At 38.4% G+C, this 25,263-nt stretch overlaps 1 protein-coding gene across 1 annotated transcript; it reads left to right on the top strand.

Moving 5' to 3' along the window:
- The first annotated feature begins 7,504 nt into the window (after positions 1 to 7,504).
- On the top strand, positions 7,505 to 25,263 carry ppl (periplakin). The gene is made up of 22 exons (XM_041778454.1): positions 7,505 to 7,781; positions 11,512 to 11,611; positions 12,225 to 12,379; positions 13,088 to 13,208; positions 14,097 to 14,222; positions 14,351 to 14,392; positions 14,889 to 15,050; positions 15,181 to 15,288; positions 15,779 to 15,874; positions 16,006 to 16,128; positions 16,226 to 16,372; positions 17,188 to 17,339; positions 17,462 to 17,571; positions 18,067 to 18,224; positions 18,365 to 18,543; positions 18,699 to 18,837; positions 19,872 to 20,065; positions 21,011 to 21,161; positions 21,269 to 21,352; positions 21,437 to 21,553; positions 21,995 to 22,087; positions 22,168 to 25,263. Exons 1-22 carry the CDS (start codon positions 7,735 to 7,737, stop codon positions 24,838 to 24,840), a joined length of 5,277 nt encoding a protein of 1,758 aa, XP_041634388.1. The 5' UTR covers positions 7,505 to 7,734; the 3' UTR covers positions 24,841 to 25,263.

Consider the following 25,263-nt stretch of genomic DNA (forward strand, 5'->3'; position numbering starts at 1 on the left):
GAACTTTTAAAGGTGATCTGGGCTTTTAAACTTTTATCAGTGTTTTTGTTTGTTGTCTGATAAATGCATTCATTGTGGCTGCTGTGTTCGTTTTATCCTTATATGGTTTACGTGGTCAGAATCCTGAGCATCAGAGCTTTCTGCTGGTCTATAACATGTTATATTTACATTTTGTAATAAACTGAATTGTTGAGAAAAAATCTGCCTGCAAACTGGTGGGCCCTTGGATTTTTATGGGGTTAAGAGTTAAATGGAATGACCTTTCCTAATCTCATCTGTAAATGGATTCTCACCCAGCTATCAGCGATGGAATGCAGCAGAGATTTGGTAAGCACCCCTTACACAAAAGCCTGAGAATGCACAACATGAGAAAAGTGCATCTTGGCTTGACAAATCATTTGTTGCATCATTTCTGAACTTTAGATCATTTCTGGTTGCGCCTCTGCTTGCTTCTTTCTCTTCTTGATGTCTCATGTTTCTTGGAGTTTAAACTGATATAGTCACTGTTTCCTTGAATGTTTTTAAATCTCCAAATAAATACACTACATACTCATTATAATATTAAAACAATATCACAGAATGCATTTTTAACTGTGTAGATAATTTATGCAGATGCAATTTATTACAGTCCTTAATATCAAAAATAGTAAAACCAGTCTGTATATAAAATCTTTTTAGTCTAGTTGTCTTTGTCTTGTCCACTTTTATTGCATTTATTTTGGGTCTTATAAATCTTAAATCTCACATCCATTCAGGAGTTCGGATAGAAATTGTGATAGATTTTTTGTTTGTTTTGTCTGATCTATCTACAGATTTATTTAAAATCAATCTAGCAGCATTGAAGGTTGCTAGATGATGCCTTGGATGCTGCCATTGAATCTGTGTCTGTGAATGGTGAGAGCGTGGAAGCTGTGGAGTAGTCCACCTACCTTGGCAGTGCAATCCATCAGTAAGGCTTAGATCAACTGAAGACTTGAACTACCACATGGGCTGATGTGTTCATTGGGAAAGGCAGTGTGGCATTTCTCGTATCTGAGCATTCAGATGAAACGCACACTCTTTTGGTCCTTGGCCCCATGGTCTTACTAAACTCTTATGAGGTCTGGATGCTGAAAGATGGCCTGAGGTGCCAGCTAGACTATTTTGTGATTACTTCTCCTTGGCACATTTTTGGGTAATGTTTGTAAGACCATGCTGACGTGCTCAGGAGCAGTGTTGGTTAGCATTTCTTTTAAAACTAACTTGTAAGATTCCTTTGTTACCTTCTGAGAAAAGTAACCCAGTACGTCACTGTGGAACCACCGAGAAAACTAATGCATAAACTTTTGCATTACCAACCACCTGTTTCACATCTAGGTTGTAAAGATGACGCATAGCTGTGGCACGTCTGCCTTTAAATGTTACATATGGGATATGGGAGTGGTGGCTACACTTGAAAGTGTATCTGATGTACCTTCCTGATCCAGCTCACTGCATTCTAGGTGCCCAGGACCCGGTGGACTGGACCAGATGTTGGGAAGTCCACATGAGTTGTGGAGAGGTAAGCTGAGAGGAAACCTGAAAGATTGGACAGGAGCCTGGCACAGACCTGGATGACGGCCATTAGGAGCCCAGAACAGTACAGGGACAAGTCTGACACGGTGAAGTCCTGAACTGGCATGTGCTCCCATACTCCATATATACAGGAAAGGTCACCTACCTTCATTTTTGTATCTAAGAGAGCTAAAGCTCTACTGAAGGCTCTTGAAGCTTCAGGGAATTGGACTGAAATTTTAAGTAAATGACCTGCCAAAGCAATGAGTCAGTTGACTCTGTGGTTTGTGGCTTATTTTGATTTTTTAAAGCGTCCATTTAGTCAAATATAAAACTATCATGAACTCTGGAGTCACTGACTTAATGTACAAAACAAAGAAAACCTATTCAGATGGTCAGAAACATAAACACATCCTTACAATTAGAATAAGATTTATTTGCCAGGGCAGACACCATGGTGGACCATTTCAATTTATGATAATTATCCATAGAACTGGAAAACCTAAAGTAATATTTACTTTTGATGCCTGTAAAAAACTTTTTTTTCTGACTTGTGACATAAAACAATACAGATATGGAAACACAAACTAACACACATCCACATGCACACACCTACATCCACACACAATTGTTCGGAATCACATCCACAGCCGACTGTTGTGTGCTTCCTTCCAGCTGATAGCAGCTTTCCTTCCATGGTTGAGAGGTCATGGCAGATGCTGAATGTCCTGATTCATTCCAACAGGGGGATGGAAAGAATGACTCTGTTTGAAGAGCGTTCCACTCAAGAGAGTCCTTAGAAAGTTTGGAAATAATAGTTCAATTTCTAGTGCCCCGACGGGCCAAGTCTTCAGAAAAACAATCGTTTCATGTTGTGATTTAATCTGAAAGAGATTTTCAAACTGACTACATCCCTTCAAAACAGCACAATGGGTGGCAGTTGGCAGTGGCAGGTGAGAGTTCAAACACCAATGTTTAAATCAGATTTCAAGGATTAGACGCTGTAGTTAGGTTCATATTTTACTAGAACCCCCCCCCCCCCTTTGGAATTGGGGTTGTACATTGCTTCTAGGTACACCTTTTATATTTTGGCAGAGTCCTCTGTGACGGCCAGTCTAGTAGTCCTTCTAGGCCAGGGGCGTCCAAACATTTTCACTGAGGGCCACATACAGAAATATATAAGGATGTTGGGGCCATTTTAATAACCACAAGGCGAGGTATGTGACAGCGATTAAGTCAGAAGCAGAATAAAGAAGGGGCTGGGGTAGATGCATTAGCTGCTTGCAGAGAGCGCGGCAAGAGAAGTTTAAATAAGGCAGCATAAGAGTGATTGGCCAATAGCATGCTTAGAGCAAATCAGCTGGCCGTCAGCTGAGGAGAGCTCCCACTGGATCAGCTGATCAGGGCAGTGCTTGACTCTATGGCCTGCCCTAACAAACGCTAAATGCTCAATTTAATGGCTGACAATACCGCTACCACTGGCTCTTCTCCTGGAATATTATTGGTAGTGCTATTTGCTGCCAGAGTTAGAAAACAAAATATACTTATTATTTTGGTTGCCAATATGTTTACCAGAGTTATCCCAGTTTAGTCACAAAATATACATCAATGAATCCTTCTTGTCAAGATGTTGGTTTACAGAATCAGCATGGTAGCACTAACTTGTGCTGAAACTATGAAGTACAGTAGAATTTGCCCGGGCCAATCAAAACTGGATCGCTGGCCGCATTTGGCCCCTGGGCCACAGTTTGGACACCCCTGCTCTAGCCTAAATGAAGAGGCAGCACACAGTACACCCCTATGATTGCTGTATGCTGTTTCCTTTACTGGGGCATAATGACAACACTGTGCATCTCAAGAAATTTGACTTTGGATGATTTCAGTCAGACTCGCAGGTTTAAGTGCATTTTCTAAGTCTGGTTTTAGTTGGAACAACACATAATTGGACACGACAATTTCATTGATTATTATTTTCTAAATTACTATTATTGTTATAATAATTTTAAGATAATAATGATTGTTATTCTGCTTCTTGCCTATTTTCTAAAGGATGAGAGGAAGTTGGGGGAGGGAAGAGAGATAGGAAAGGGGTTGTTGGTTAAGTAAGTAAATGAATTAATAGTGCTTATAATGATAATTTAAATGAGTTTGAATTTAACCCTTCACATCCTCACCTCCATTTGTTGTATTTATTTATTATTATAAATTAAATAAATATTTATTTATTATAAAATAAATAAATATTATTATTTATTATTATTTATTTATTTATTTATTTATTTATTTCATGGGAGTGGGGATTGGGCCTTTTTTGCCACTGTGTGGCATCCCCCCGGTCTGTGAATGTCTTGGCAGTGAGGAGACTATGAGAAAAAGTAGGGACGAGGAAACAAACGGCTGGAAAAGTTGTACTAATAATAAACAGCCCGAGCAGTCTCATAATGAAGTTAATCAGCAGCAGGTCAGTAATATTACTGGGTATAAAAGGAGCTTTTTAGAGAGGCAGAGTCTCTCAGAAGTAAGGATGGGCAGAAGTTCACCCACCTGCAAAAACTGCATCCAAAAATTGTGGAACAATTGTGTAAAAATGTTCCTCAACCTAAAATTGTGAAGACTTGGAGTACCCCACCATCTACAGTGCATAATATCATCAAAAGTTGCTGAGAATCGGGAGAAATCTTTGTGAGCAGGGGTAAAGGTCAAAGGCCAATATTGGATACTTGTGATCTTCAACCCTCAGGAAACACTGCATTAAAAACAGACATGATTCTGTACTGGAAATCTCTGCATAGGCTCAGGGACACTTCCAGAAATCATTCTCTGTCAATACAGTTCACTGTGCCATCCACAAAGGCCAGTTAAAGCTGAATCATGCAAAGAAGAAAAAATATGTGTACAGGATCCAGACATGCTGCTGTCTTCTCTGGGCCAAAGCTCACTTAAAATGGACAATGGCAAAAAATAGAAAACAGCTTACACATCTGGAAAGGCACTATCAATGCTGAAAATTATAAAGATGTTTTAGAGCAACATTTGCTCCCATCCAGACAACATCTCTTTTATTTCCACCACAACAGCAGTAGTGGAGGGCTATTGAGCAGCTAGAATCCTACATCAGACAAGAATGGGACAACATTCCTCTCCAAAAACTCTTGCAAAGGTCTCTTTAGTTCCCTTGCCTCCTCACATTTGTGGACTTTTGTTGACAGCTTTTTTGGGATGGATTGCTGCTATTGGGTTCAGGGTGAGCTGGTACTTTTTGTGAAAAGGTAAAATGTCTCAGTTTCATAATCTGATATGTTGTTTATGTTCTATTGTGAATAAAATATGGGTTTATGCGATTTGACAAAGAATAAAAGAATTAATGAATGACTAAATAAATGAATAAAACAATGTATATGTCAAGGATTAGTCAGTAAAGGATTAGCTGTATGTTTGCTACAAAGGAAATGAAGGGTGATTGCCTTCACAGGAATCACAGATAGATTATTGCAAATAAAGGATACAATAAATGGACATTAAGACAACAAGAGCAAAGCACAGTGGTTCAGAGATTTCAACCCCGTCATTTACTTTAGAGCAAACATGTAAGCGAGCAACAGTTGGTCTGGCAAAGAAGTTTAATGTTTAGAAAACCTTTTCACAAACCAGGAACTTAAGAGGTAGAGAAACAATGATGCAAAAGCAGTGCCTTATCTCTACATTCCTGTTGCAGAGGAGGTCCCTGCTTTCAATCTCAGACACACTGCGTTTTTGTTTTTACTTCCCTCCTTCCTTATACAATCCTTAAAAGTACTCAACTTCCCGTAGTAGGGGAGTGTTGCATGTTTAGGTTGCAACAATAATGTTTTTTGACAATTGTGAAGTAAATATTTGAGCTATTCAGCCAGGGTTACAAAGAAATCCAATAGGAATGGATCTCTTAGATTTCTCAGTATGGCACCTGACATCAGTGCTTTGTTGGACATCAAAAATTTGGGAAGGTACTCACAGAACAACCCAGGGTTTATAAAGCCAAGTTTTACAGGTGCAGTAGATCAAAATGGTTGTATGGAGAGTGCATTTATCAAATACCAGCAGGATAACCTGAGCTCAACACAAATACAAATAAATCTGGGCATTGCTAAGACCACAGTGGTTTTAGATGACATATAAAAAGACAGTTTAAGGGTACAAAGTATTTATTCTTCAAGGCATTAAAGATGAAAAAACCCTTCTGTGGTTCATAAAAAAGATAAGACTTAATCAAATCATCATATATCTTTCAACTCAACAACTGCAATGTACATAATGTAGTAAGATTTTCAAATGTCAGAATTCTATAAGCAATACCAGTATGCTAAGTCATGTGAAGGGGTAATGTCCCCAGAGTGAAATCAGAGCTGTGAGATTCAAAACAAACACAGTCAACAACAAATGAACCAGGGCAATGGCACAGGTTGCCACTAATCTGCCTAAGAACTGGTTAGAAACTATACTTATACACACTCTAAAAACAAAATTATGGACCTGCTTCATTTGGTATCAGACAATTGTATTAAGTTAAAACAACTCAAGTTAGCAAGCTGTTGCTTGTTACCTACTAAAACAGTTTTTAGCAGGTCTGTAATTTTAATTTTAGAGTGAAGGCAGACAGACAGACAGGCAAGTCAACTCTAAATGAGGCTGAATAACTTCCGTAGAAACCTTTCATAGATAGCATTGTATTTATTGATTTTTGTTGAGAATTTAATAAAACTGGCACAAAGTTAAAAAAAAAAAAAAAAAAGATCCAAAGTAACTTATTCTAAGTACAAGGAGGGCCAGAAAATTTAAAGGGACCCAATCCTGGATACACGAAAGAAAACGAAGAACATGAGTTCAAATAGAGGATGTGTGACTCCATTCTATGCCCAGGGCACTGGGCACCACTATTCCAACAAATGTTTACAAAACAAATAGTTGTTTACTGAAATAAGAATGTTCAGTGCAATGTATGGTGCAAAGTTAAAGTTGTTTTCGATTTTCATTACTTTTTGCTTTATTTAGTTGTTTGTTTAAATTTCAGTTTAGTTTTTATTATTTTTCATCCCTGGTTTGTATTTTGCAAAAATACTTTGTTTAGTTAAGTTTTACATATCAGTCAGCATGCTGCTGTCAAAGACTAATTTGTCTTTTGGATTTTGTATCTAGTTTTATTTTATTTTAGTTTTGTAAGCACAGAATTAAGTTTTAGTTAGTTTATTTCTTTAAATTGCATTTAGAATGAGTTAACTAAAATGGTTTTAACATATAAATCTTATTTATGTAGTTACTTTTAGTTGACTATAATAAACTTGGTAAAGGCCTTGAAAATGTAATATTAGTGCATAAGATCTACGTTATTGTGTGCTTCTGTTGATGTGTAATCTTTTTTTTTTTGTCATTTCTGCTATAGTTAGAGGTCAGCTTCATCTTAGAAATATTCTGTACTGTCACACACCTTAAACTGACTGAGACATACGCACGGACAGACACAGACAACATTCAAATAATAGGACACTATTCAGTCTGACTGGTTTAGTCAGTGTAGACCTTGCTGCCACACCCCAAAGTACAAAGCAGCTCACCCACCCACACGCACGCTCACACAGACTAATGAGGTCCAGCCTCTGTCGATCCACCGATTTTTATCAAACTTGTCTTATTATAATTCTTTGATATTTGCATATGTTACATAAAACTTAGGGTTTTACTCTGAGAAGCACCTATGTTGCCATGGCTTGTTTAATTGCTGTGCATGTATTTGAATGCTGGGCCACATGTACTCGCAGCAGAAACTTTTTGCTCTTTGAAAATCTGATTTTAACTAGCCTCATTTGTTCTTTCTTCTTACGTGTTTTAATTATTTACGCTATTGACATTATCATATTTGTGTGGGTGTGTGCTTGTGAATTCCTATGAGAGGGCGGGGCCTGGCTCGGTGGCCCCTCCTGTTCTCTGTTGGCTGACAGGTAAGGTGGCTCACACAGCTTTGGTGTGTCTGCTAAAAGTCACTGTCCGGGACCAGCGTCGTTGGTTGAGGAGAGGAAGATCTGAGTGAACGTATCTGACGCATGACACTCAGCCTACGTAAGCTACTGAGGCCATTGGGACAGGCACTCGCACACAGACGCAGCTGAAGTCCACCTTTCCTCTCAGGATTGTTTTCTCATCGCAGCCGCTGACAGGTGATCTGTCACCATGTTCAAGAAAAGGAAGTCTGCCCCTATAACGCAGCCAAAAGCAACGTAAGTAGCATTCTCTTAAAACTTGTCATGGCGTTGACAGGGCACGCTAGCTGTACTTTGTATCCTACGGAGCAGTCTTTCCTCCAGTGTTTACCTATGATGTCGAAGCCTTTCAAAGTCTTCTCAGTAGAGTGACCTTGCTCTGCTCTGAAGTCACGTACCTGCTGTGGAGTAGCCTGACCCTGGTTTGCTACTGTCCAACCACTTCTATTACGCACTGATATTAATTGTCAGCAAAGGAGCATGTTGTCAGATTTTTATTCAACGTTTAATATGATCGAACATTTCTCCCAAAAAATCAACTTAAAAAAATACCCGTGGAGTTTTTAAGAAGAATAACTTAATCATACATGTTATAAATTCATGTGATAACAGACTCAAACTCTTCGTTTAAAGTCTTAACATAAATCACTGCTTTATAAATTACAAGTAATTGCATTTCATAGTTGTTTCAATTCACTGAGTGGTCCAAAATCTACACATGTAGCACGAGGACGCTGTGTACCCATGCACACATAAACTAAATGTTTATGCCATTTCTTGTGGATAAATAATTTATTCATTTTGCTATTACTAAAATCGTCATGTATTTAAGACTAAACAGAGCGAAAGTTGTAAATTAAGTTGTAAAATGTGGGCTTAAACTAAAGTAAGGGTGTGGTTGACAGGCAGTGCAGTAAAGTGGTGGTAACAGGTTTGATAAGTATTTAATGCAAAGACTGCATGAGGATTTGCTTGCAGCCTCTCCCATTTTAATGCACCGAGCCCAATCCTGATCACTTTGGATCCTGTTTTTAAACCTGATTGTTTAACTGCCTATTTGGAGGCTTAAGTTGAGTGGATTATCTTCCCAAGCCTGCTTATTTTCATTTTTAATCAAACGCTCAGACAGTGAAAAGCATAATGCACCTTGTCTTTCAGGAATTGGGGGGTCAGGGGCCTCAATAATAACACTCTTTGCAGTTGAATACCAATTATCTAATGTATTGTACAATCCCTCTTTGTAAGGTTCGGTCTTGCCACGGTTACATCTGCTGCAAGAAAGAAAAAAGTCCATCTTTCTACCTGCATTGAACCTCTTACATTTATGCTCTTTGGACTATGTTATTCAATGACAATCATGTCATTTAAAGGCACTCAGTTGAAAAAGACCATACCAACCAATCAATTGCTTTTCATTTGTGTAGCTAATATTGACTTCTACTGATGAGAATGCCTAGCTGGAGATAAGTCTTGAAGATAAGAACCCATTTCCCTAAAAACCACAAACTGACAGTGTTGTATTCCAAATAGTGACACCCCACCCCTGTGGATCTCTTCATGCTGTTCTCCTTATTCATGTTTGGTTTGTGTTTGTAAAAGAAAGAAAAGGGAGCATAAGAACTATGCTGCCAGGCACAGTTAGACTTAAGACAGCTTCAAGTTGAAGCATGAAATTGGCAATCAAAACCTCAGAGCTGAGGAATTGTGCCTGCCTTTGCACACCAGAGAACTAATCAGGTGAAATGCTGGAATATATTTACTTTCCACAACTATTCACGAAAAGATTACAGAACATATTTATTGTGCTCATTATCAGTGACCCAGGGGTGTCTGAGTAAAATGTAAAACTGCCAAATAGAAATGTAAGATGGTTGCAATCGTGGCTTTATCTATATTTAATTCAGAATCTCACTAAAGTTAGAGACAGCAAAAACAGCAGCCTGCTGCACTACTGAGACAACTTGGCTTGGAGTGCTGTTCACTGACAGCAACAGTGCTCCACACCCTCTATGACTGCTGAAGCCTCATGGTTTCAATTTGTCCCTCTCCCTATGGAAACATCTGAGTTGTGTTTCCTAAACTTTTGCAACAATCCCAGTTCCTTCCCAGGATCACCATGATCACACTCAAAACACTGTTGTTAAGAGCTTCCCCTGAAACTATGGACAACATGAATGCAGCAAAAATACGAATATGAGAGCTGGTGTTGTTGTTGTAGCATTAATTGAGTGTTCTAGAATAATACCAGTTTACATAATACTACTGGTTTGTTGATGTAAGACTTTTTTTCTACAAAAACACAGTTGGTGGAAAAAACGAAACACTCTAAATAACAAGGCAGTTTGCTGAATTGATTCTGAACAAAAAAAATCTCTTCCTTGAAAAAAATACAAAACATGTTCTGCACAAACAAGTGGATATGAAAATCAGACAAGCAGACAGTATTTTGAGTTTCTTTTAACAGTCAATTATTAATTTTGTTTTCCTTTGCACTTAGTCCAATTAAGACAAATTCTAAGTGATGAAGAAAACATACTGACTACAAAAGAGTGTTTTGCACTCCTATGGGTTTAACATGCTGTGGAATCAAGAAAAGGAATCAAAATGTGTTGGTATTATGCTCTAACCTAACAAAAACACCCCTTAGGGTATTTTGCCATTATGATGGCCTCAGCCAACAAAGTACATGCTGCTCCTGCAGAACTCTTCAGTACAAGTTCAAACTTGTTCTGAATCATGTCAAATCATAAACAGGGTGTTAGACTGAAAGTATCTGTCTAGTGTGTATTTAATACATGTTATGTAACCTGTGCATTGATGGGGTGTCTATGCATGTGTGTGTGACATGTGTGATGGCTGGAACAGACTCAGGCTCTGTTTATTGCAGATATTATTATAGCTAAAGAAAAATGAAAGTACTGAGCAGGACACGCTACCGTAAAGTAAAAATAATCATGTCTATGACCAGAAATGACCTTTTACATGTCTTTGGAATATCTGACTTATAATTGCTTGTTACTCACTAGTAGGCATACAGGTGGATGAAGAATATCTTGAAAATCTAAAACTGGTTAGAACATTTTCCCACACTATATTAGTCAGGCTCCAGTGCCAAACTGTTTTGATGTTGGCAGCCAAAAGAATAAAGACAGTTGGAAGGGTAATATTACAGGTAGTGTGTCAGTTTACATCACTGTAAACTTAATATACTGAGTTGCACCATGCTTTTACATGTGCACTGAAACATGCACTCTGCACACATAACAGTAAGTGATAGTTGTCACAGTGATTGGACTGGGTGTGTCCGGTTCCACATATCCTTGTCACTGACTTGCTGGACTAGTTTCTTTACTTTAAGTTGTGTGTTGATTTATACCCCTGTGTGGTCAGAGTTTTTCCAAGTGAAGTGAAGACAGAAAGCACAAAAGTAAAAAAAATCTAATTGTAATTAATAGTAGCCTTTTTTATTTGAATGGAAGCTATATACAAACAAATTCATTAGTATTTTTTCAGGAATCTGTTGGTCTGCATTTTAAAAAATTATGGTATATTTTTATGTTAATGCATCACATTACTCTTGTGAATTGAACATGTTCAATACAGTTTAGTCATTGATGTGTACTACAATTCTATGGAAAAACTATGAGCCATCTTGGTATAAGGCACGAAAAGCAGCTAGAGTTGGTAAGCTAGTTGTTCATAGAGCATTATTCTTATAAAACTACCTCATAGCCACAAAAGTCATAGAGTCTGAGACAGTATAAATACAGCATATACTGAGTTTAACCATGATTACGGTGTTTCTTGTATGTACTTAAACATTTCTGATCTACAATAAGCATGCATGTACAACACAAAATATGTAATAAGTAAATAAATGAGTAATGATGTTGATGTCTCTGTTAGTGACCACGTGGGACACATACTTGTGAATATCTTAATAATTCTCTTTGTGTTTTTCTTTCAGGGCACCATACTCAGAGCTAGGTGCTCTGGTTGATAGGCTGCAGGGAAATGCTGATAAAGTGGAAAATTACATAACTGATATTGAGGCAAACCTCAACAAGGTAAAAGCAACATACAGTACCTTCAAGAAGATTGTGAAATATGTTTTAGAAAATACTAAGGAGATTCACGGCCTCCTATTGTTCTAATTTGTTGTATGTATGAGTATTTTGATATTTTCAGTTTGGTTAAAAGAAAACACTCAGGGAGAGTAAACATAATAAAACTATTGTGTTTCTTATTATAAGTCCATGGTCTAGTGCATACCTTTTCAACAACTCCAATTGAAATACTCAGAAAACTTGTGTAGAGGCAGAAAGTCATCTGCAGCTCCTTATTCTCTGACTTATATAAGGTTACTAGAGCTTGGTCACTTTCAAATTACTATGTTGATACAAGTTAGAGAATTTTATTTATTTCCCTTTGAAAAGCTTGGGCATAAGGTGCTTTGCTCTGTGAAACATGAAATGTCAAGATTTTTCCCCTTGCTATAACTCAACTGTAGATTTTTTTTTTAAATGTGTTTTAGTTTCATTAAATGTTCGGTCATTTTTTATTCAGATTTTTTTTTTTTTTACTAAAGTGAGTTGCTAGAATATAACTTGACTAAAAAAAAATCCTACTCAGTGGGCTGTATGTGTTTAATTATGTTTCCATTAAATTTTTGTTCTGAAGGATGTGGGTAAGATCAATGAGGGGAAGCAACCGCTGTATCAGGATGACACCAACAAGAGAATCCTTAGTTGTCTGGAACTTCTAGACGGGCTGGATGAAGAGGCTGTAAAGGCAAAGAGTCTCAAGCATCCACAGGCTGAGATGATAGAAAAAGAGTAAGTATCACTTAGTACTATCCCTGACTTCTGCCTAGACTTAAAGATTATATTTTGCCATGTGATTAAAGATGTACACTACATCAGTGTATAAAATACCAAGTAAAAGTCAAAAAGAAAGACTCAGCAAGCCTTACATGACAAAATTCATACAGTTTGTATACTTGGAAGTCAAGTCTTAAAAACATAAAAAAGCATTTATTTGGGACAGTTAAGATTGTTCAGTGGTTACATTACATTACATAATATTTACTGCCAACTACCCTCTAGAGTGTGAAATGGGTCATTCATGTGAAAATGGTATAAAGTCAATTTTAGCTGAAATCTTCTGCATACTTAAGAAGTTTTTAGTTGTTTTGTGAGTTTGCAGGCAAAATGAATATGACTTCATAAGATAGCTGGTGGAAATAAGGATACCATTTGCATGTTCTTAAGAACTTTCTGTCAAAATATATTTTTCTTTTATCCCTTTATCCAGCAGTAGACATTTGAAATGAAGACTGGATGTACACAAAATGCTAACCTCAAAATTGACTGTAATACAAGAGCTTGCACTATTTGGTTGCATTTATCATGAAAGGCCTTTTAGAAGTTGTGTATGTCAAAATACAAATACAGATAGAAAGATCACAACAATTTCCAAAAATAGAGGTGTTACACATAAAATGTAACATTAAACCTTAATCATTATGTTGTGTGCACATTTAGCATGAAGCAACTGCGTGAGAGAGTGATAAAGCTTAAAGAAGACCATGCCCACATCTACCACTTGAACATCACGAAGGGGACACCCACTATCAACTGGGGGGACTTGATGGGCACCAAAGAGGTAAGAGGTATATCTTAACAATCACACAGGATGCCACTGTGGAAGTGATGTGACAGTTTAGTATCAAACATAGAAACCACACTTCTGGGTTGTGAAAGCTGGCTTATGGCTGTTGTGTAACTATATAATGCAGGAATAAAGTAGGCAAATTTGAAAAAGGCATAATGATATATTATGTCAAGTAAATATTTGTCAGAAATGTGAGAGGAAATGAGTGCTGGGTAAATGTAACTTGAGATTTGATGTAATCAGTTTTAAACACATTAATTTAATACATAATACAGGTAATAATGATTACTTTAATATATTCTGGAAAATTTTGCATTTAGTAGAAAACAATATTGGAGAGATGATAAGAAAATGGGAGAGAACAGATGCAACCATGGTGTCCAGGGCCTTCTAAACTGTGGTCTTGTCTATCTGTGTCCCCCTACTAAGTGCATAGATGCACTTAAAAAGAGCTTCAAATAAATGTGAAGGTTCTCTCTGTCTTTTGATATTTAACTATTGGCTGCTGATATATGTATAAACTGGAAAATAACCACAGGTTTTGATTACAGCATGTTTTACTGCCCCCAAGTGGCTTAGAAAATGAATAATAAACAATAAGGAACAATAAGGAATACTGTAGGTAGAATTTTTGGAAAATATGAAAAACTAAAATCTTTCATTTATGGCCTGAAAGGGCAGAAGATAATTTGAAAGAGTTTAAAATGGTGCAGCATCCCACAGATCATTGGGATTTCACTTATTTACAGTTACATATTCTTTATGTTTTGTCAAGTTATAGCCTTTCTATGTATACTAATAGCCTCAGCAAATTTAGACCAAGCTGATAATGGATGGTTGTAAACTTATTTTTGTTTTGTGTACCTTTTTGTCAACCAGAAACAATTGGCTGAAAAGGGCTTTGGCCAGGACCTGCCAAGTGTGGAAAATGAAGTTGAGGAACACAACATCTTCCACAGTGAGGTGGAGGCACTGGCTCCTCACCTTTCCGCTAGTGGAGACAAGGTACATACAAAGATGGAGAAGAAATGATTGAGATGTATCTTTCAGTGGTCAGCAATTAACAACAGGTCTCTTTTTGTAAAATACTTACCAGTTGGACTTGTTTGACCTTTTTTTCTATTATTTTTCAGGAATATGTCAGTGGTCTCCAGATGAAGTACAACAAACTGCTGGTAATAAAACCATAAAGACAAACACATCTTCAACAATGAAAAGACCATTTCATCCATCTTTACAAACACATAAGTGTTTTCATATGCTCTTGCAAAGGGCATATGAACACAAATTGTATGTGCTTGCCATAACATCACTGACTGTATCATTCAAAAACTGCATGTGTATCAAAACCTTGTTACTCTTCTGCATGGAGCTTCAGCTCTGGCTGTATCACCAATTAGTGAGCTAAAGTTCATTCATGGATTGCATCAGATTTTTACAACAATGTTTTTTTTCTTTCTTTCCCTTTTTCTTTCTTTCTTTCTCTTTTTTTACAAAAATGTATGCCATTAGAAATTCATCTAGATGTGTTTGATTAGCTTGAACTTCCAACTGCTCTGCTTACTTAAAAGTTTTTCTTCCTTTAAAATAAAATTATCTAGTTTATTTTGCTGTAATCAGCTGTTTCATGTTCAGTATGCTCTTGTTGAAGTTTCTCCTATCCTGTGTTAGGCCAATTCAAGTGCTCGTCAGCGTGACCTGCTGAGCCTACGGGACTACATGCAACGCTGCACTAATGAACTGTACTGGATGGACCAGCAGGCTGAAGAGAGGATCAACTATGACTGGAGTGACACCAACCGGGATTACCTTGCACGCCAGAAGCAGTATGAGGTAGCTGAATGCATAAAAAACACTGATAAATACAAAATGAGCTTTACTGCATACAATGTTAGAAAATTCCAAGGAATTGATGAAAATGGGTATGATCCAGAAACTCAGAAAATCCACCTTGTCCCAACAGAACTTCATTGGTAAATGTTTGGAGTCCAAGGAAGCCACTATCACCAAGCTGAATGATGATGGCGAGAAGCTGATTGCTGCTGACCATCCAGCGAAGAATGTGGTGGAGGTACGACACATTCATGATTCTTCTTGGATGAAGCAGAAATAAAGACCATTTTTATTCAAATGTTGATAAAACTTTGATGACACTAAACAGCTATCTTAATCGGTTACTGGCTAGTGATGTGTCTTAAGTTGAGGAGACTGTCAGTTGTTTGATTAAATTAGGCTAAAAATAACTCATCAATATGATTCTTGAGAACTGCTCTTTTTTGCTGCCTTTAATTTTCTCTGTCTCAAAAAAGATTAAATTCTTAACTGCGGGTGGAACATCTCCTCATGATATTGGAAATGCCTTTTAAACAGAAAACTTCTTGTTTCAAAATATTTTTTAACTTCCAGACAGATAGTGATGCTCCTGAACCAGATTTTTTATGCATCTATGTTGCCTGTTCTTACAAGTTTTCAGAATTGTAAAGCCCTTTGTATACCTTGTTTAAATGGTGTTGTTGTTCTTTTTTATTAATTTCCCTTATTTCCAATGAAATGTTTGTAAGGCTCACATGGAGGCAGTTCATGCTGACTGGAAGGAGTACTTGAATTTGCTTATCTGTGAAGAAAACCACCTCAAACACATGGATGAGTACCACAAGGTTAGTCAAAGAGGGATTGGCAACCACAGAATTTTTCACTGGACACCATACTCACTATTTCTCTGTTACACAAACATTTTACAAGTTAACCTCATTATCATCTCCTTCTGTGTATCTGTGTGTGCATCCAGTTCCACAAGGAGGCGCGTGACACTCAGGACTTACTGAAGCGGTTGGACACAGAGGTCAACCAGAAGTACAACCCAGAGTTTAAAGATGTCTATCAAGTGGAAGGTCTCATCAGGGACATCGATGTGAGCATTTTTTTCCTTTATATTTTCATCTGATTGCCTTTCTTCAACAGTGCAAAACATGCTTCTTTCTGTACTTCATACATGCATGTGTTTGTAGGACCAGTCCAAAGCCATGGATCACTTTGATGAACGGGTAAAGGCTCTGCAGAAGCGCAGCCTGCAGATTTTGCCTTTGAAGTATCGCCGGGAAACCCCGCAGAATCTGCTCCCAATTGAGGCTCTATGCGAGTTTGACACAGACGAGGTATGCAGTGGACGTTGAAAGCTAACATTGGCGTGTCGGGTTGTAATAACACTTAAATGATTATTATTTCCATGGACAAAGTCTCAAGTCTAAGCTGCAGTGGTAAATGCTATTAAAAGACGTGTTCTCATTGTATAGTGTATGTTTAGGAGATAATTATGTTCTTGTGAAACCCTCCTGAATAATGAACACTGATTGTTCAAAGTTGAACTGCTGTTTTCTGTCTTGTTGTGAAGCAGAATGGGCATGCAGAAAATGAATACAGAGAGTGTACCTTTTTTGGGGGGGATAAATGACTCAAGGTTGCCTTCACAAGATATTAAACAAAAATCTGATATATTGCAACAAAGTATTTAAATATTCAAAAATTTCCATATATTGTCATTGAAAAAAATGCGAGGGTTCCATTTATTAGAAATTTAAACTAAATTTAACATTTAAAATCTTTGCTCTTATTTTTATACAGTGAAGATATAAAGGAGTTTTTAAAGGAATCGCATGTGTTTTTAGAGTTTCTTTTTAATACTGCTCATTAATGCCAGAAGCCATCTCAAAAAAACATCAGCAATGTCTGCACAGAGTGGCAAGAGTTTTGATTGCTCATAATCCTCATAAAATCAAATGCATAGCCAAATCACTCATTAACAAGCTAAGCAAATTTTAATTTTCAAGTAATTTTTGGTAAATTGTAATATTTGTTTATATTTAGTCAAATATGATACTGTATGTTCTGACTCATGACTGATTGTTTTAGATAAAACTCAATTTGTGGTCAGTGAGCATATTACAGTTTATATTTGTCGGAACATGTGCAGGGTCAGATTAGCCGTGGGGAGAGGTACACTCTGCTCCGAAACAATGGGACCAGATGGGATGTGAAGGACGCAGCTGGACGTAAACTAACTGCCCCAGCCGTCTGCTTTATGATCCCTCCTACTGACCAAGAGAGTGTTGCCACCTCTGACAAGTAAGTGTGTTGACCCTGTACATTCTGGTAAATTTGTACACAAGAATAATTTACTCTGTGGCAAACATTGTTGTATTTATCCATGTGTAGCTGTAACCATTTGTTATAATGTGTGCTTGCAGCCTGGCCAGTCAGCAAAAAGGTCTCAAACAGAAGACAGCAGCCTGTAAGGATACTCTGCTGAAACGCTTCAATGAGCTGAAGAAGGAGAGTGGGACCGGCACAGCTACAGGTACAACATCCAACAACATACAGTTCTGCTGTAATTAACAAGCGCATTCATACAAACCAGTTTATTATGTTCAACTGAATAAATACTGTAAGCATGTCTAAGTTGGTTGTACAAAGCTAAATTGCAGTCACACAAGTGATAAAGCCCCAAATTCACAGTTTGGTAGTTGGTTATGACAATTTTGTGGTAATGGTTAATTTTGCCATAGTTCATTTTTTTAAGCATTGGAATGTACTCTTGTAGGTAGATTGTGAAAAAACATGTGGTCTGTGAGGTTTGTGAGGAATGATAGCGGTGAATGATTTGCCGCTTTGCCCATCAAATCTGATGCAAAACATTTAGCTGCTGGATGTCTGAAAAACTGTCTGGTGAAAAAATAATATTTAAGAGACCAGTTCAGCCGTTTTTAATGCATTGTAGAGTTGCCACATTAGACCATAGATGAAGTCAAATAGGAAAGCTCATCATATTAAATGTGATTGGTTTTAACCACAGACAAGGAAGAACAGCAGTGCCGTCAGCTAATGGCTGGTCTGGACAGTGTCATGGGTAATCTGGACAAACAGGAGAAGGCCATTTATTCTCGAGTGCGCCCACCACTTGAGCAGAATAGGCCTCTGCAAGACAGTGCTGACCGTCTGCAAGATATGGGGGTAATGCCTTCCACTTTGTTTTGGGTTTAAACAATGTGTCTCTCAACTTATGTTCATCTCTCTTCATTCAGCTAAAAAACGAGTAGGGAGTGTGCTTATTCATTTTAAAACTCACTAACTCACTGTTGACTTCTCTTCAGGACATTGCTGCTGCTGTCAGTAAGATTGAACCAGAGAAATCCTCCAAAGTACAGGAAGCAAAGAACTTCTTGGTTTCCAACCCAAACTGTGCTAGTGCTCCTCAGCTAAGCACCAAGGTGGATGAAACCAACAAGAAGTACAACAAGGTTAAGGAACTTCTGCAGTGCTCCCAGGAAAAGTAAGGGAGGATTTTTTTTCAATCTCTGTAGCAGATGTGATTGTTGTGACAGCTTTATTTCTTCTGTATGTAAGTGTTTCTGTTTCATGTTTTTTTCTATTCTGATTCAAATGGCTTCAGATTATTTGATGTTTATTTGCTTTATACATTTTTAGATTAAAGAATTCCAACCAGTTGGAGACTTCCCTGCAAAATGGAAAGACTTTAATTTCCACCTTCGAGAACAAGCTAGCCAGGGAGGAGGTCGCTCCAGCTGACATCTCATCACTTGAGAAGACTCAGCGGGAACTTGCTGTAAGTTAGCTTTCTTAGATTTTGGCATGAATTAAAATAATTCCTTCAGTTTCGATAGGGTCCTCGCTCTAAAACCAGTGGCTCAGTAGGTAGAGTCTGTTGTCTCACAGCCAGAAGGTCGTAGGTTGTGGGTTTGATCCCTTGCTGCCTCAGTTACATGTCAATGTGTCCTTGGGCGAGACACTATGAAATGAGTCAAAAACTCCTAACGAGTGTACCCAAATTAAGTTGAATTCTGTGCTTGGACCATTTGGAGTACAAGGGAAAACAATGTGTCTTTAGAAAGGTAACACTCTGCAGTTTCTTCCCAAACTGTCAGACTTACTGTATCTACTGCTGGTATTGAGTAATACAACAAAAAACAAAATCATATTTTCCTGTCTGAATTTGAAATTGTGAAACAAAGTACTGTAGATGACTGTAGCTGGGAGGTATTATATGGAAAACATGTATGACATGCTGTATTTACAATACATTTTGTAAGTAACTTAATAGTTGCAAAAAAACCTGTCAGCCCACTGGTGGGCCCTCAGATATTAATGAAGTTAACCCCAATTTGCTCCCACTGTTGTGTTGGTGGCGTGTGAATGTTTTTGGATGCGTTTGAATGGGATTAGTTAATATTGATGGCCAAGCAACGTCCCCAGCAGTATGTGAATGTGGAGTGAGCTGGGGTGAATGGGTAGGTGTGACTTAGGGTGTAAAAGTGCTGTGATTAGTCAGAGACTAGAAGAGGGCTATACGAGCTCATGTTTATTTACCATGCTTGGCCCTACAAATGTGATGATGAGCACTATCATGTAGCATTGCATGGACCATCTGACATACATCTTGACCAGTGCATGTACACAAGAACACACATACACATAAAAAGTATATTTCTGTGTGTGCAGCAATCATGAGAAACGTCAATATCCTGAGAAACAATATTGTATGAACAAAAGTTGAGTAGTTTCATGTTATAGCATACCTTTGTCTGCCTGTCTTGTACATTCATTGTATTTTTTTCTTGGTCTTCTTTGCTCCTCTCACAGGAAACTGGATCAGACCTGAGGTCAAAAAGGGCAGTTATTGCTGAGACAGAGCAGAACCTGCGCTTAGCTAAAAACAGTTGTGACAACATGGCCACCAAATTTCAGGAGCACTGCCCTGACATTGAGAGACAAGAAGCAGATTTCCAGAAGCTCAATAAACGCTACAACAATCTCAATAGGCAGATTGACGCAAGGTAAGAGGGTAAGGGGGATTTTATATTTAAAAAAAAATATACTGACAGACAGGAGAGATGAATTTATCCTGCTGAGTATATGTTATCATTTAACTGGCATCTCTGTATGATTTACAAAAGCAAACAAGATGGTCAGCATAAAGCTTGACTTTTTTTATACAGTTAATTTTTTAAATATGTAAATGTTACATATGTAACTGCTGTTGTGGGATATTGTGCCAGACTAAGCTATTTTTAGCACACTAAAGAAACAGGCTTTTTTTTTTTTTTTTAATACATTTTTAAAGCAAATAATCATACTTAGGGATGGATCTTACTAATATATGAGGTTTTTGTTGAATATTATTACTCACCCATATACATTTGTTTCAGCCAATTTGGGCACCAAAAACATCACAAATAAAAACAGAAACAACAATTGAATAAGTAATAGACAAACATTCTTCAGAGTCCACTAACCCGATCTAAAGAAAGAGCTTTTTACGATCTGGCACAATCAGAACAGTACTGCAAGACTTTCTCTTTACTGCTGTAGAGGATGTCACCATTGATGTCAGAAGATTGGCATGAAGAACAGCCAAGTACAGAGATCCATTCCTAGGATGTTTTATATTTTAATCACCCTAAAGACAGACTTTAACAACAAGATTTTAATTCAGACAGCTTTTTAGATCAGTTAGAAATTTTTAGATGTGATATTGTAATTGTGATAGTTGTTCACTTTGTTGTTTTTAGGTTACCATTATAAGTTCCAGCAAACTAACTCTATTTCCTTCTAAAACTGTGAATTATGGAGGTGGGATATTGTTGTAGGAGACATGGGCGTGTTTTGTCTTTTGCATTGACCTCAAGAAAGTGGATCAATGAGAAATGGAAGAAATACAAACACAAATCACCAGGTTTTCACCAGAGCTAAATTAAGAATCTTTTTTATGTGTGTTGCAGGTCTCAACAACTGCAGAGGGCAAAATTTGCTTTAAAAAATTACCGCAGTGATTATGACAACTTGAACAGCTGGCTGTCTCGTGTCCCAAATTATGAACCCCGTGAAACTGATGACGCAGCACAAGTGGAAACCAAGCTAAAGAATCAGAGGGTGAGACTGACGAGAAATTGATTAATTTATAGTTTGTGTATTTCCTATTTAATATTTTGTCACTTGTGCAGAAGAAAAGGTTAATGACAAATATCTTTTTGCTATAGAACCTGCTTTCTGACATTGCAAGAAAGGAATCTGACTTGAACAATGTCTCCAAAAATGCTCAGCTTTACCAACAAGCCATCAAGGTAAGATGTTCTGAATAGCTGTTTATCTTATCACTACCCTTCACTGACAGAAACAAATGTTTAACTATGGGTTCTTCTTTGCAGGACTATGAGAATGAAACCGAGAAGTTTAGATCCATCCTTGACCTTGAGGATGGACTTGTACCCCAGACGTACAAGAGGAGCAGAATGGAGTCACCTGCAGAGGGAGTAAAGGCAGAGGTTAGGCACAACTATCAAATTTCATGAGCTTACTGCTGAATAGCTCAACACTATACAACCTGTGTATGACAGTAGGGAAATAAGCATGCTTTTGAAAGGACATAGCATAGACTTGTTGTGGTGTTTCTGATCCATGCAACTTTTTAAAATTTTTACATAGTTAAACACCCCCGAGTGGCTCTGGGGAGCTTTTGATTTTTACACACATTTTGTTACCAAAATATTCTTGCAGAGACAAAACAGCTTTTTTTAAATTGGTGAAAGACTTAATGGTCATCTACAGGTTGATGTAATAGACACATATATCACTGTGGGACTGAGACGCAAGGGTTTCTCCCAGTTGCCTTCAGAGAAGGATAACCAAACTGTTTTTCTCCAAGGCAGAATCCACTTAACTGTGTACCACTGATATAACTCAACCTGTTATTCCAATGTGTATAGGAAGCTGCCATTGGGGCTAGATTTACTGAGGTGAATGCTGTGAATAACCAAAGGCTGCGGAGTCTGGAGTTCACTCAAGGTCTTCTTAAACAGGTGAAATATTAATGATGAGATTATAAGAAAAATCAAAATGACATTTCAGACAATAACAATCATGTTTTTTTCTTTTATAGCAAGCGGAGTCCCCCATGATCCAGTCAGTTAATGTCCAATCAGTGAGTTCTTCTGCTCCAGGAGGAGAATCTTGGAGAGTCAGGAGGAATCTGGAAGATGAAATCCAAAAGCGAGAGCAGCTTGAAAGAGAAATTGAGACCATCCAGACTGATATCTATGTTCTTGAGGGACAGAAACCACAGGATACAATTGTAAAAAAGGAGTTGATTAAAAAAGTTCCTGACCCACAGCTGGATGAAGAAGTCCATAAGGTACAGCAGAAACTCTCAGAGGAGCGCCGCACAACTCATGTCTTGGAAAATGACCTTGAGGTTCTCAGGTTGAAGCTACGTGGCCTTGAGACTGAGGTCAAAGAAGGGGCACAGCAGTACACAGTGAAAGAGGTCCTGCGTATAGAGAGAGACCGGGGTCAAGAGGAGGAAATGCGCAAGCTTCGGGAGGAGCTGGATGAGCTGAGGCGACAGAAGTTGATGAAAGACAATGAGATCATTCAGATACAGAAGCAAGTGACACTCCTGGCTGAAGAGAAGAACAAGGAACAGGAGGTGATTACTGAAGAGGAGGTGATCAAAGTCCAAAATGATCCCCAGCTTGAAATGGAGTACCGAGTGCTCCTTGACAGGAGGCAGAGGGAAATGGATGGCAGGAAGCAGCTGGAGGATGAGCTGCAATTTCTTCAGGACAAGCTACGAAGGCTGGAAAAGGAGAAAGCGATGGCAGAGGAGAAGATTTCTATCAAGGAGGTGCTAAAAGTAGAGAAAGATGTTGCCTTTGAAAGGGAGGTAGAAAATCTCAGGAGGCAGTATGAAGATGAGAAGACCAAACGAAGATCATCACAGCGGGAAAAGGTTGATCTCCAGAGGAAAATTACTAGCCTAGAAGAGGAAAAGTCCAAGGTTGTTATCCAGGAGAAGGTACGGGAAATAGTTCGTCCTGACCCCAAGGCTGAGAACGAGGTAGCAAATCTACGACTTGAACTTGTAGAGCACCAGAGGCGCTATAAGGATGCAGAGCTCCAGCTTAGATCACTGCAGGATGAACTGACAATGCTGAGGAACAGGGGACCTCAAGTGGAGGTTAAGGAGATCATTAAAGAAGTCATCAAATACAAGACGGATCCACAAACTGAAAGAGAACTGGAAAGACTTCGCAATGAGATTGTAGACAAAACTCACCAGACTGAGAAATCTGAGATGGAAACTCGCCAACTTCGTGATGAAATTCAAAGATGGAGAGACACTAAACCCCAAGTGCAGACTAAAGAGGTAGTCAATGAAGTGCTGCAGTACAGAGAAGACCCTAAAACTAAGGAAGAAATTGAGACACTCAAAAGAAAACTAGCTGATGAACAGAAGAAACGTCTTGACCTTGAGAACGAACGTCTAGCCCAAGAGGAGAAAATCAGACTGAGGAAAATGGATCTGTCTCAGATCCGTGAGAAGATTGTCCAGCAAGAGGTTGTCAAAATGGAAGAAGATCCCCTCCTCCGGTCAGAGTGTGACACCTTCTCCCAAAACATAGGAAATGAACAGAAACTAAAGGAAAGCCTGAAATCAGAGCTCTACCAACTGCAGAGACAAAAAACTGACTTGGATCTGCAACTTGAAGATCTGGAGCGTGAGCGTAGGGCAAGGCGTGATGCAGAACTGGAGATCCAGAGGCTTCGGGTAAGACTTCATGAGCTTGAGATTCATGATAAAGAAAACCGTGAAAAAGTCACTGTCAAACAGAAAGTAGTCCTACAGCAGGATCCCCAGCAGGAGAAGGAACACTCCATCCTTAAGCTACAACTTGATGAGGAGAAGCACAAGCGCACTCTGCTAGAGAAAGAGTTGAATGCTCTCATCCAGCAGCAGATCACCCTGGAGCAGATGGATGTGAAGGAAAGAGTTGTCCGCACTGAGAAAGTCCAAGTTGAGAAGGATCCAGAGGCTGAAATTGAGATTGAGAACCTAAGGAGAACTCTTGAAGAGGAGAGGAGAAGAAAGCGTGACCTGGACCAGGAGTTGACCAGCCTCACTTCAAGGTTTTCTGATATGGAGTTCTCCAACACCAAGTCTTCAAAAGAACTAGACTACATCCGAGATGAAAGTAGCAGACTGCAGCAAGAAAACCAAAGGCTTCAGAATGAGATCCGCAAGCTGCGGTCTGAGATTGAGATCACCAGCAAAGAGACAAGGCTTATTACTGAATCTGCTCCAAGGGAGGATGGAAAGAACCTTGAGTTGAGGCTTGATTCCCTACAGAGGGAACTTGCAGAGCTAAGAGGCATAACCACCCAGAAGGATGAGGAGATTGAGAAGCTTCAAAAGAATCTGTCAGCAGTGAGAATGAAGAGGGAACAGAGGGAGAGTCACCTCCGTAGGTCTATTGTGATCATTGACCCAGATACAGGCAAAGAGATGCGTCCAGAGGAGGCCTATAAGCTAGGGCTTATCGACTGGAAGATGTTTGTCAACTTGCAGAGCCAAGAGTGTGACTGGGAGGAGATTACAGTCAAGGGCCCCAGGGGGGAATCCTCTGTTCTTCATGATAGAAAATCAGGGAAAAAGTTCTCCATCGATGATGCGTTGCGTCTTGGCCACATCACAAATCGTCAGCTTCAGCAGTACATTAACAAAGAAATCTCAATCCAGGAATTTGGTGTTATGGTGTCGGGACAAAAAAAGTGAAAACAAATATGCTAAAGAAAATATTGTTTGATTTGATGCTACAGTACTTCCTTTGTTCTGTGTTGTTCAAAATCACATGTATTTTTCTATTCAACCATCTTGACTTCACTGCTATGGTTACTAAGCATTAGTTTATATTTTAACCATGATTTAAAAATGCACTATATATTTATTTGCTTATGCATTTAATAATCAGTTTAACAAGCATGTATGAATGAATTGACATAACTGTCACAGCCAACTACATAGCATTTTATAAGGGAAAAAGTTTGCTTTGCCAACATCTTAATTTGTAAACTGAGTACTTTAAAAGTTTCTCATACTGTGTGTTCCATTGCAGCTGAAACTGACAAGGGTTATAATTTTTTCTGGGTTTATTTTCTTCAGGTTCCTCTTAATGTGTGCTCTGTATTTTTCAATAAA

The sequence above is a fragment of the Cheilinus undulatus genome, linkage group 21 (assembly GCF_018320785.1).
Source record: "Cheilinus undulatus linkage group 21, ASM1832078v1, whole genome shotgun sequence".
Lineage (NCBI taxonomy): Eukaryota > Metazoa > Chordata > Actinopteri > Labriformes > Labridae > Cheilinus > Cheilinus undulatus.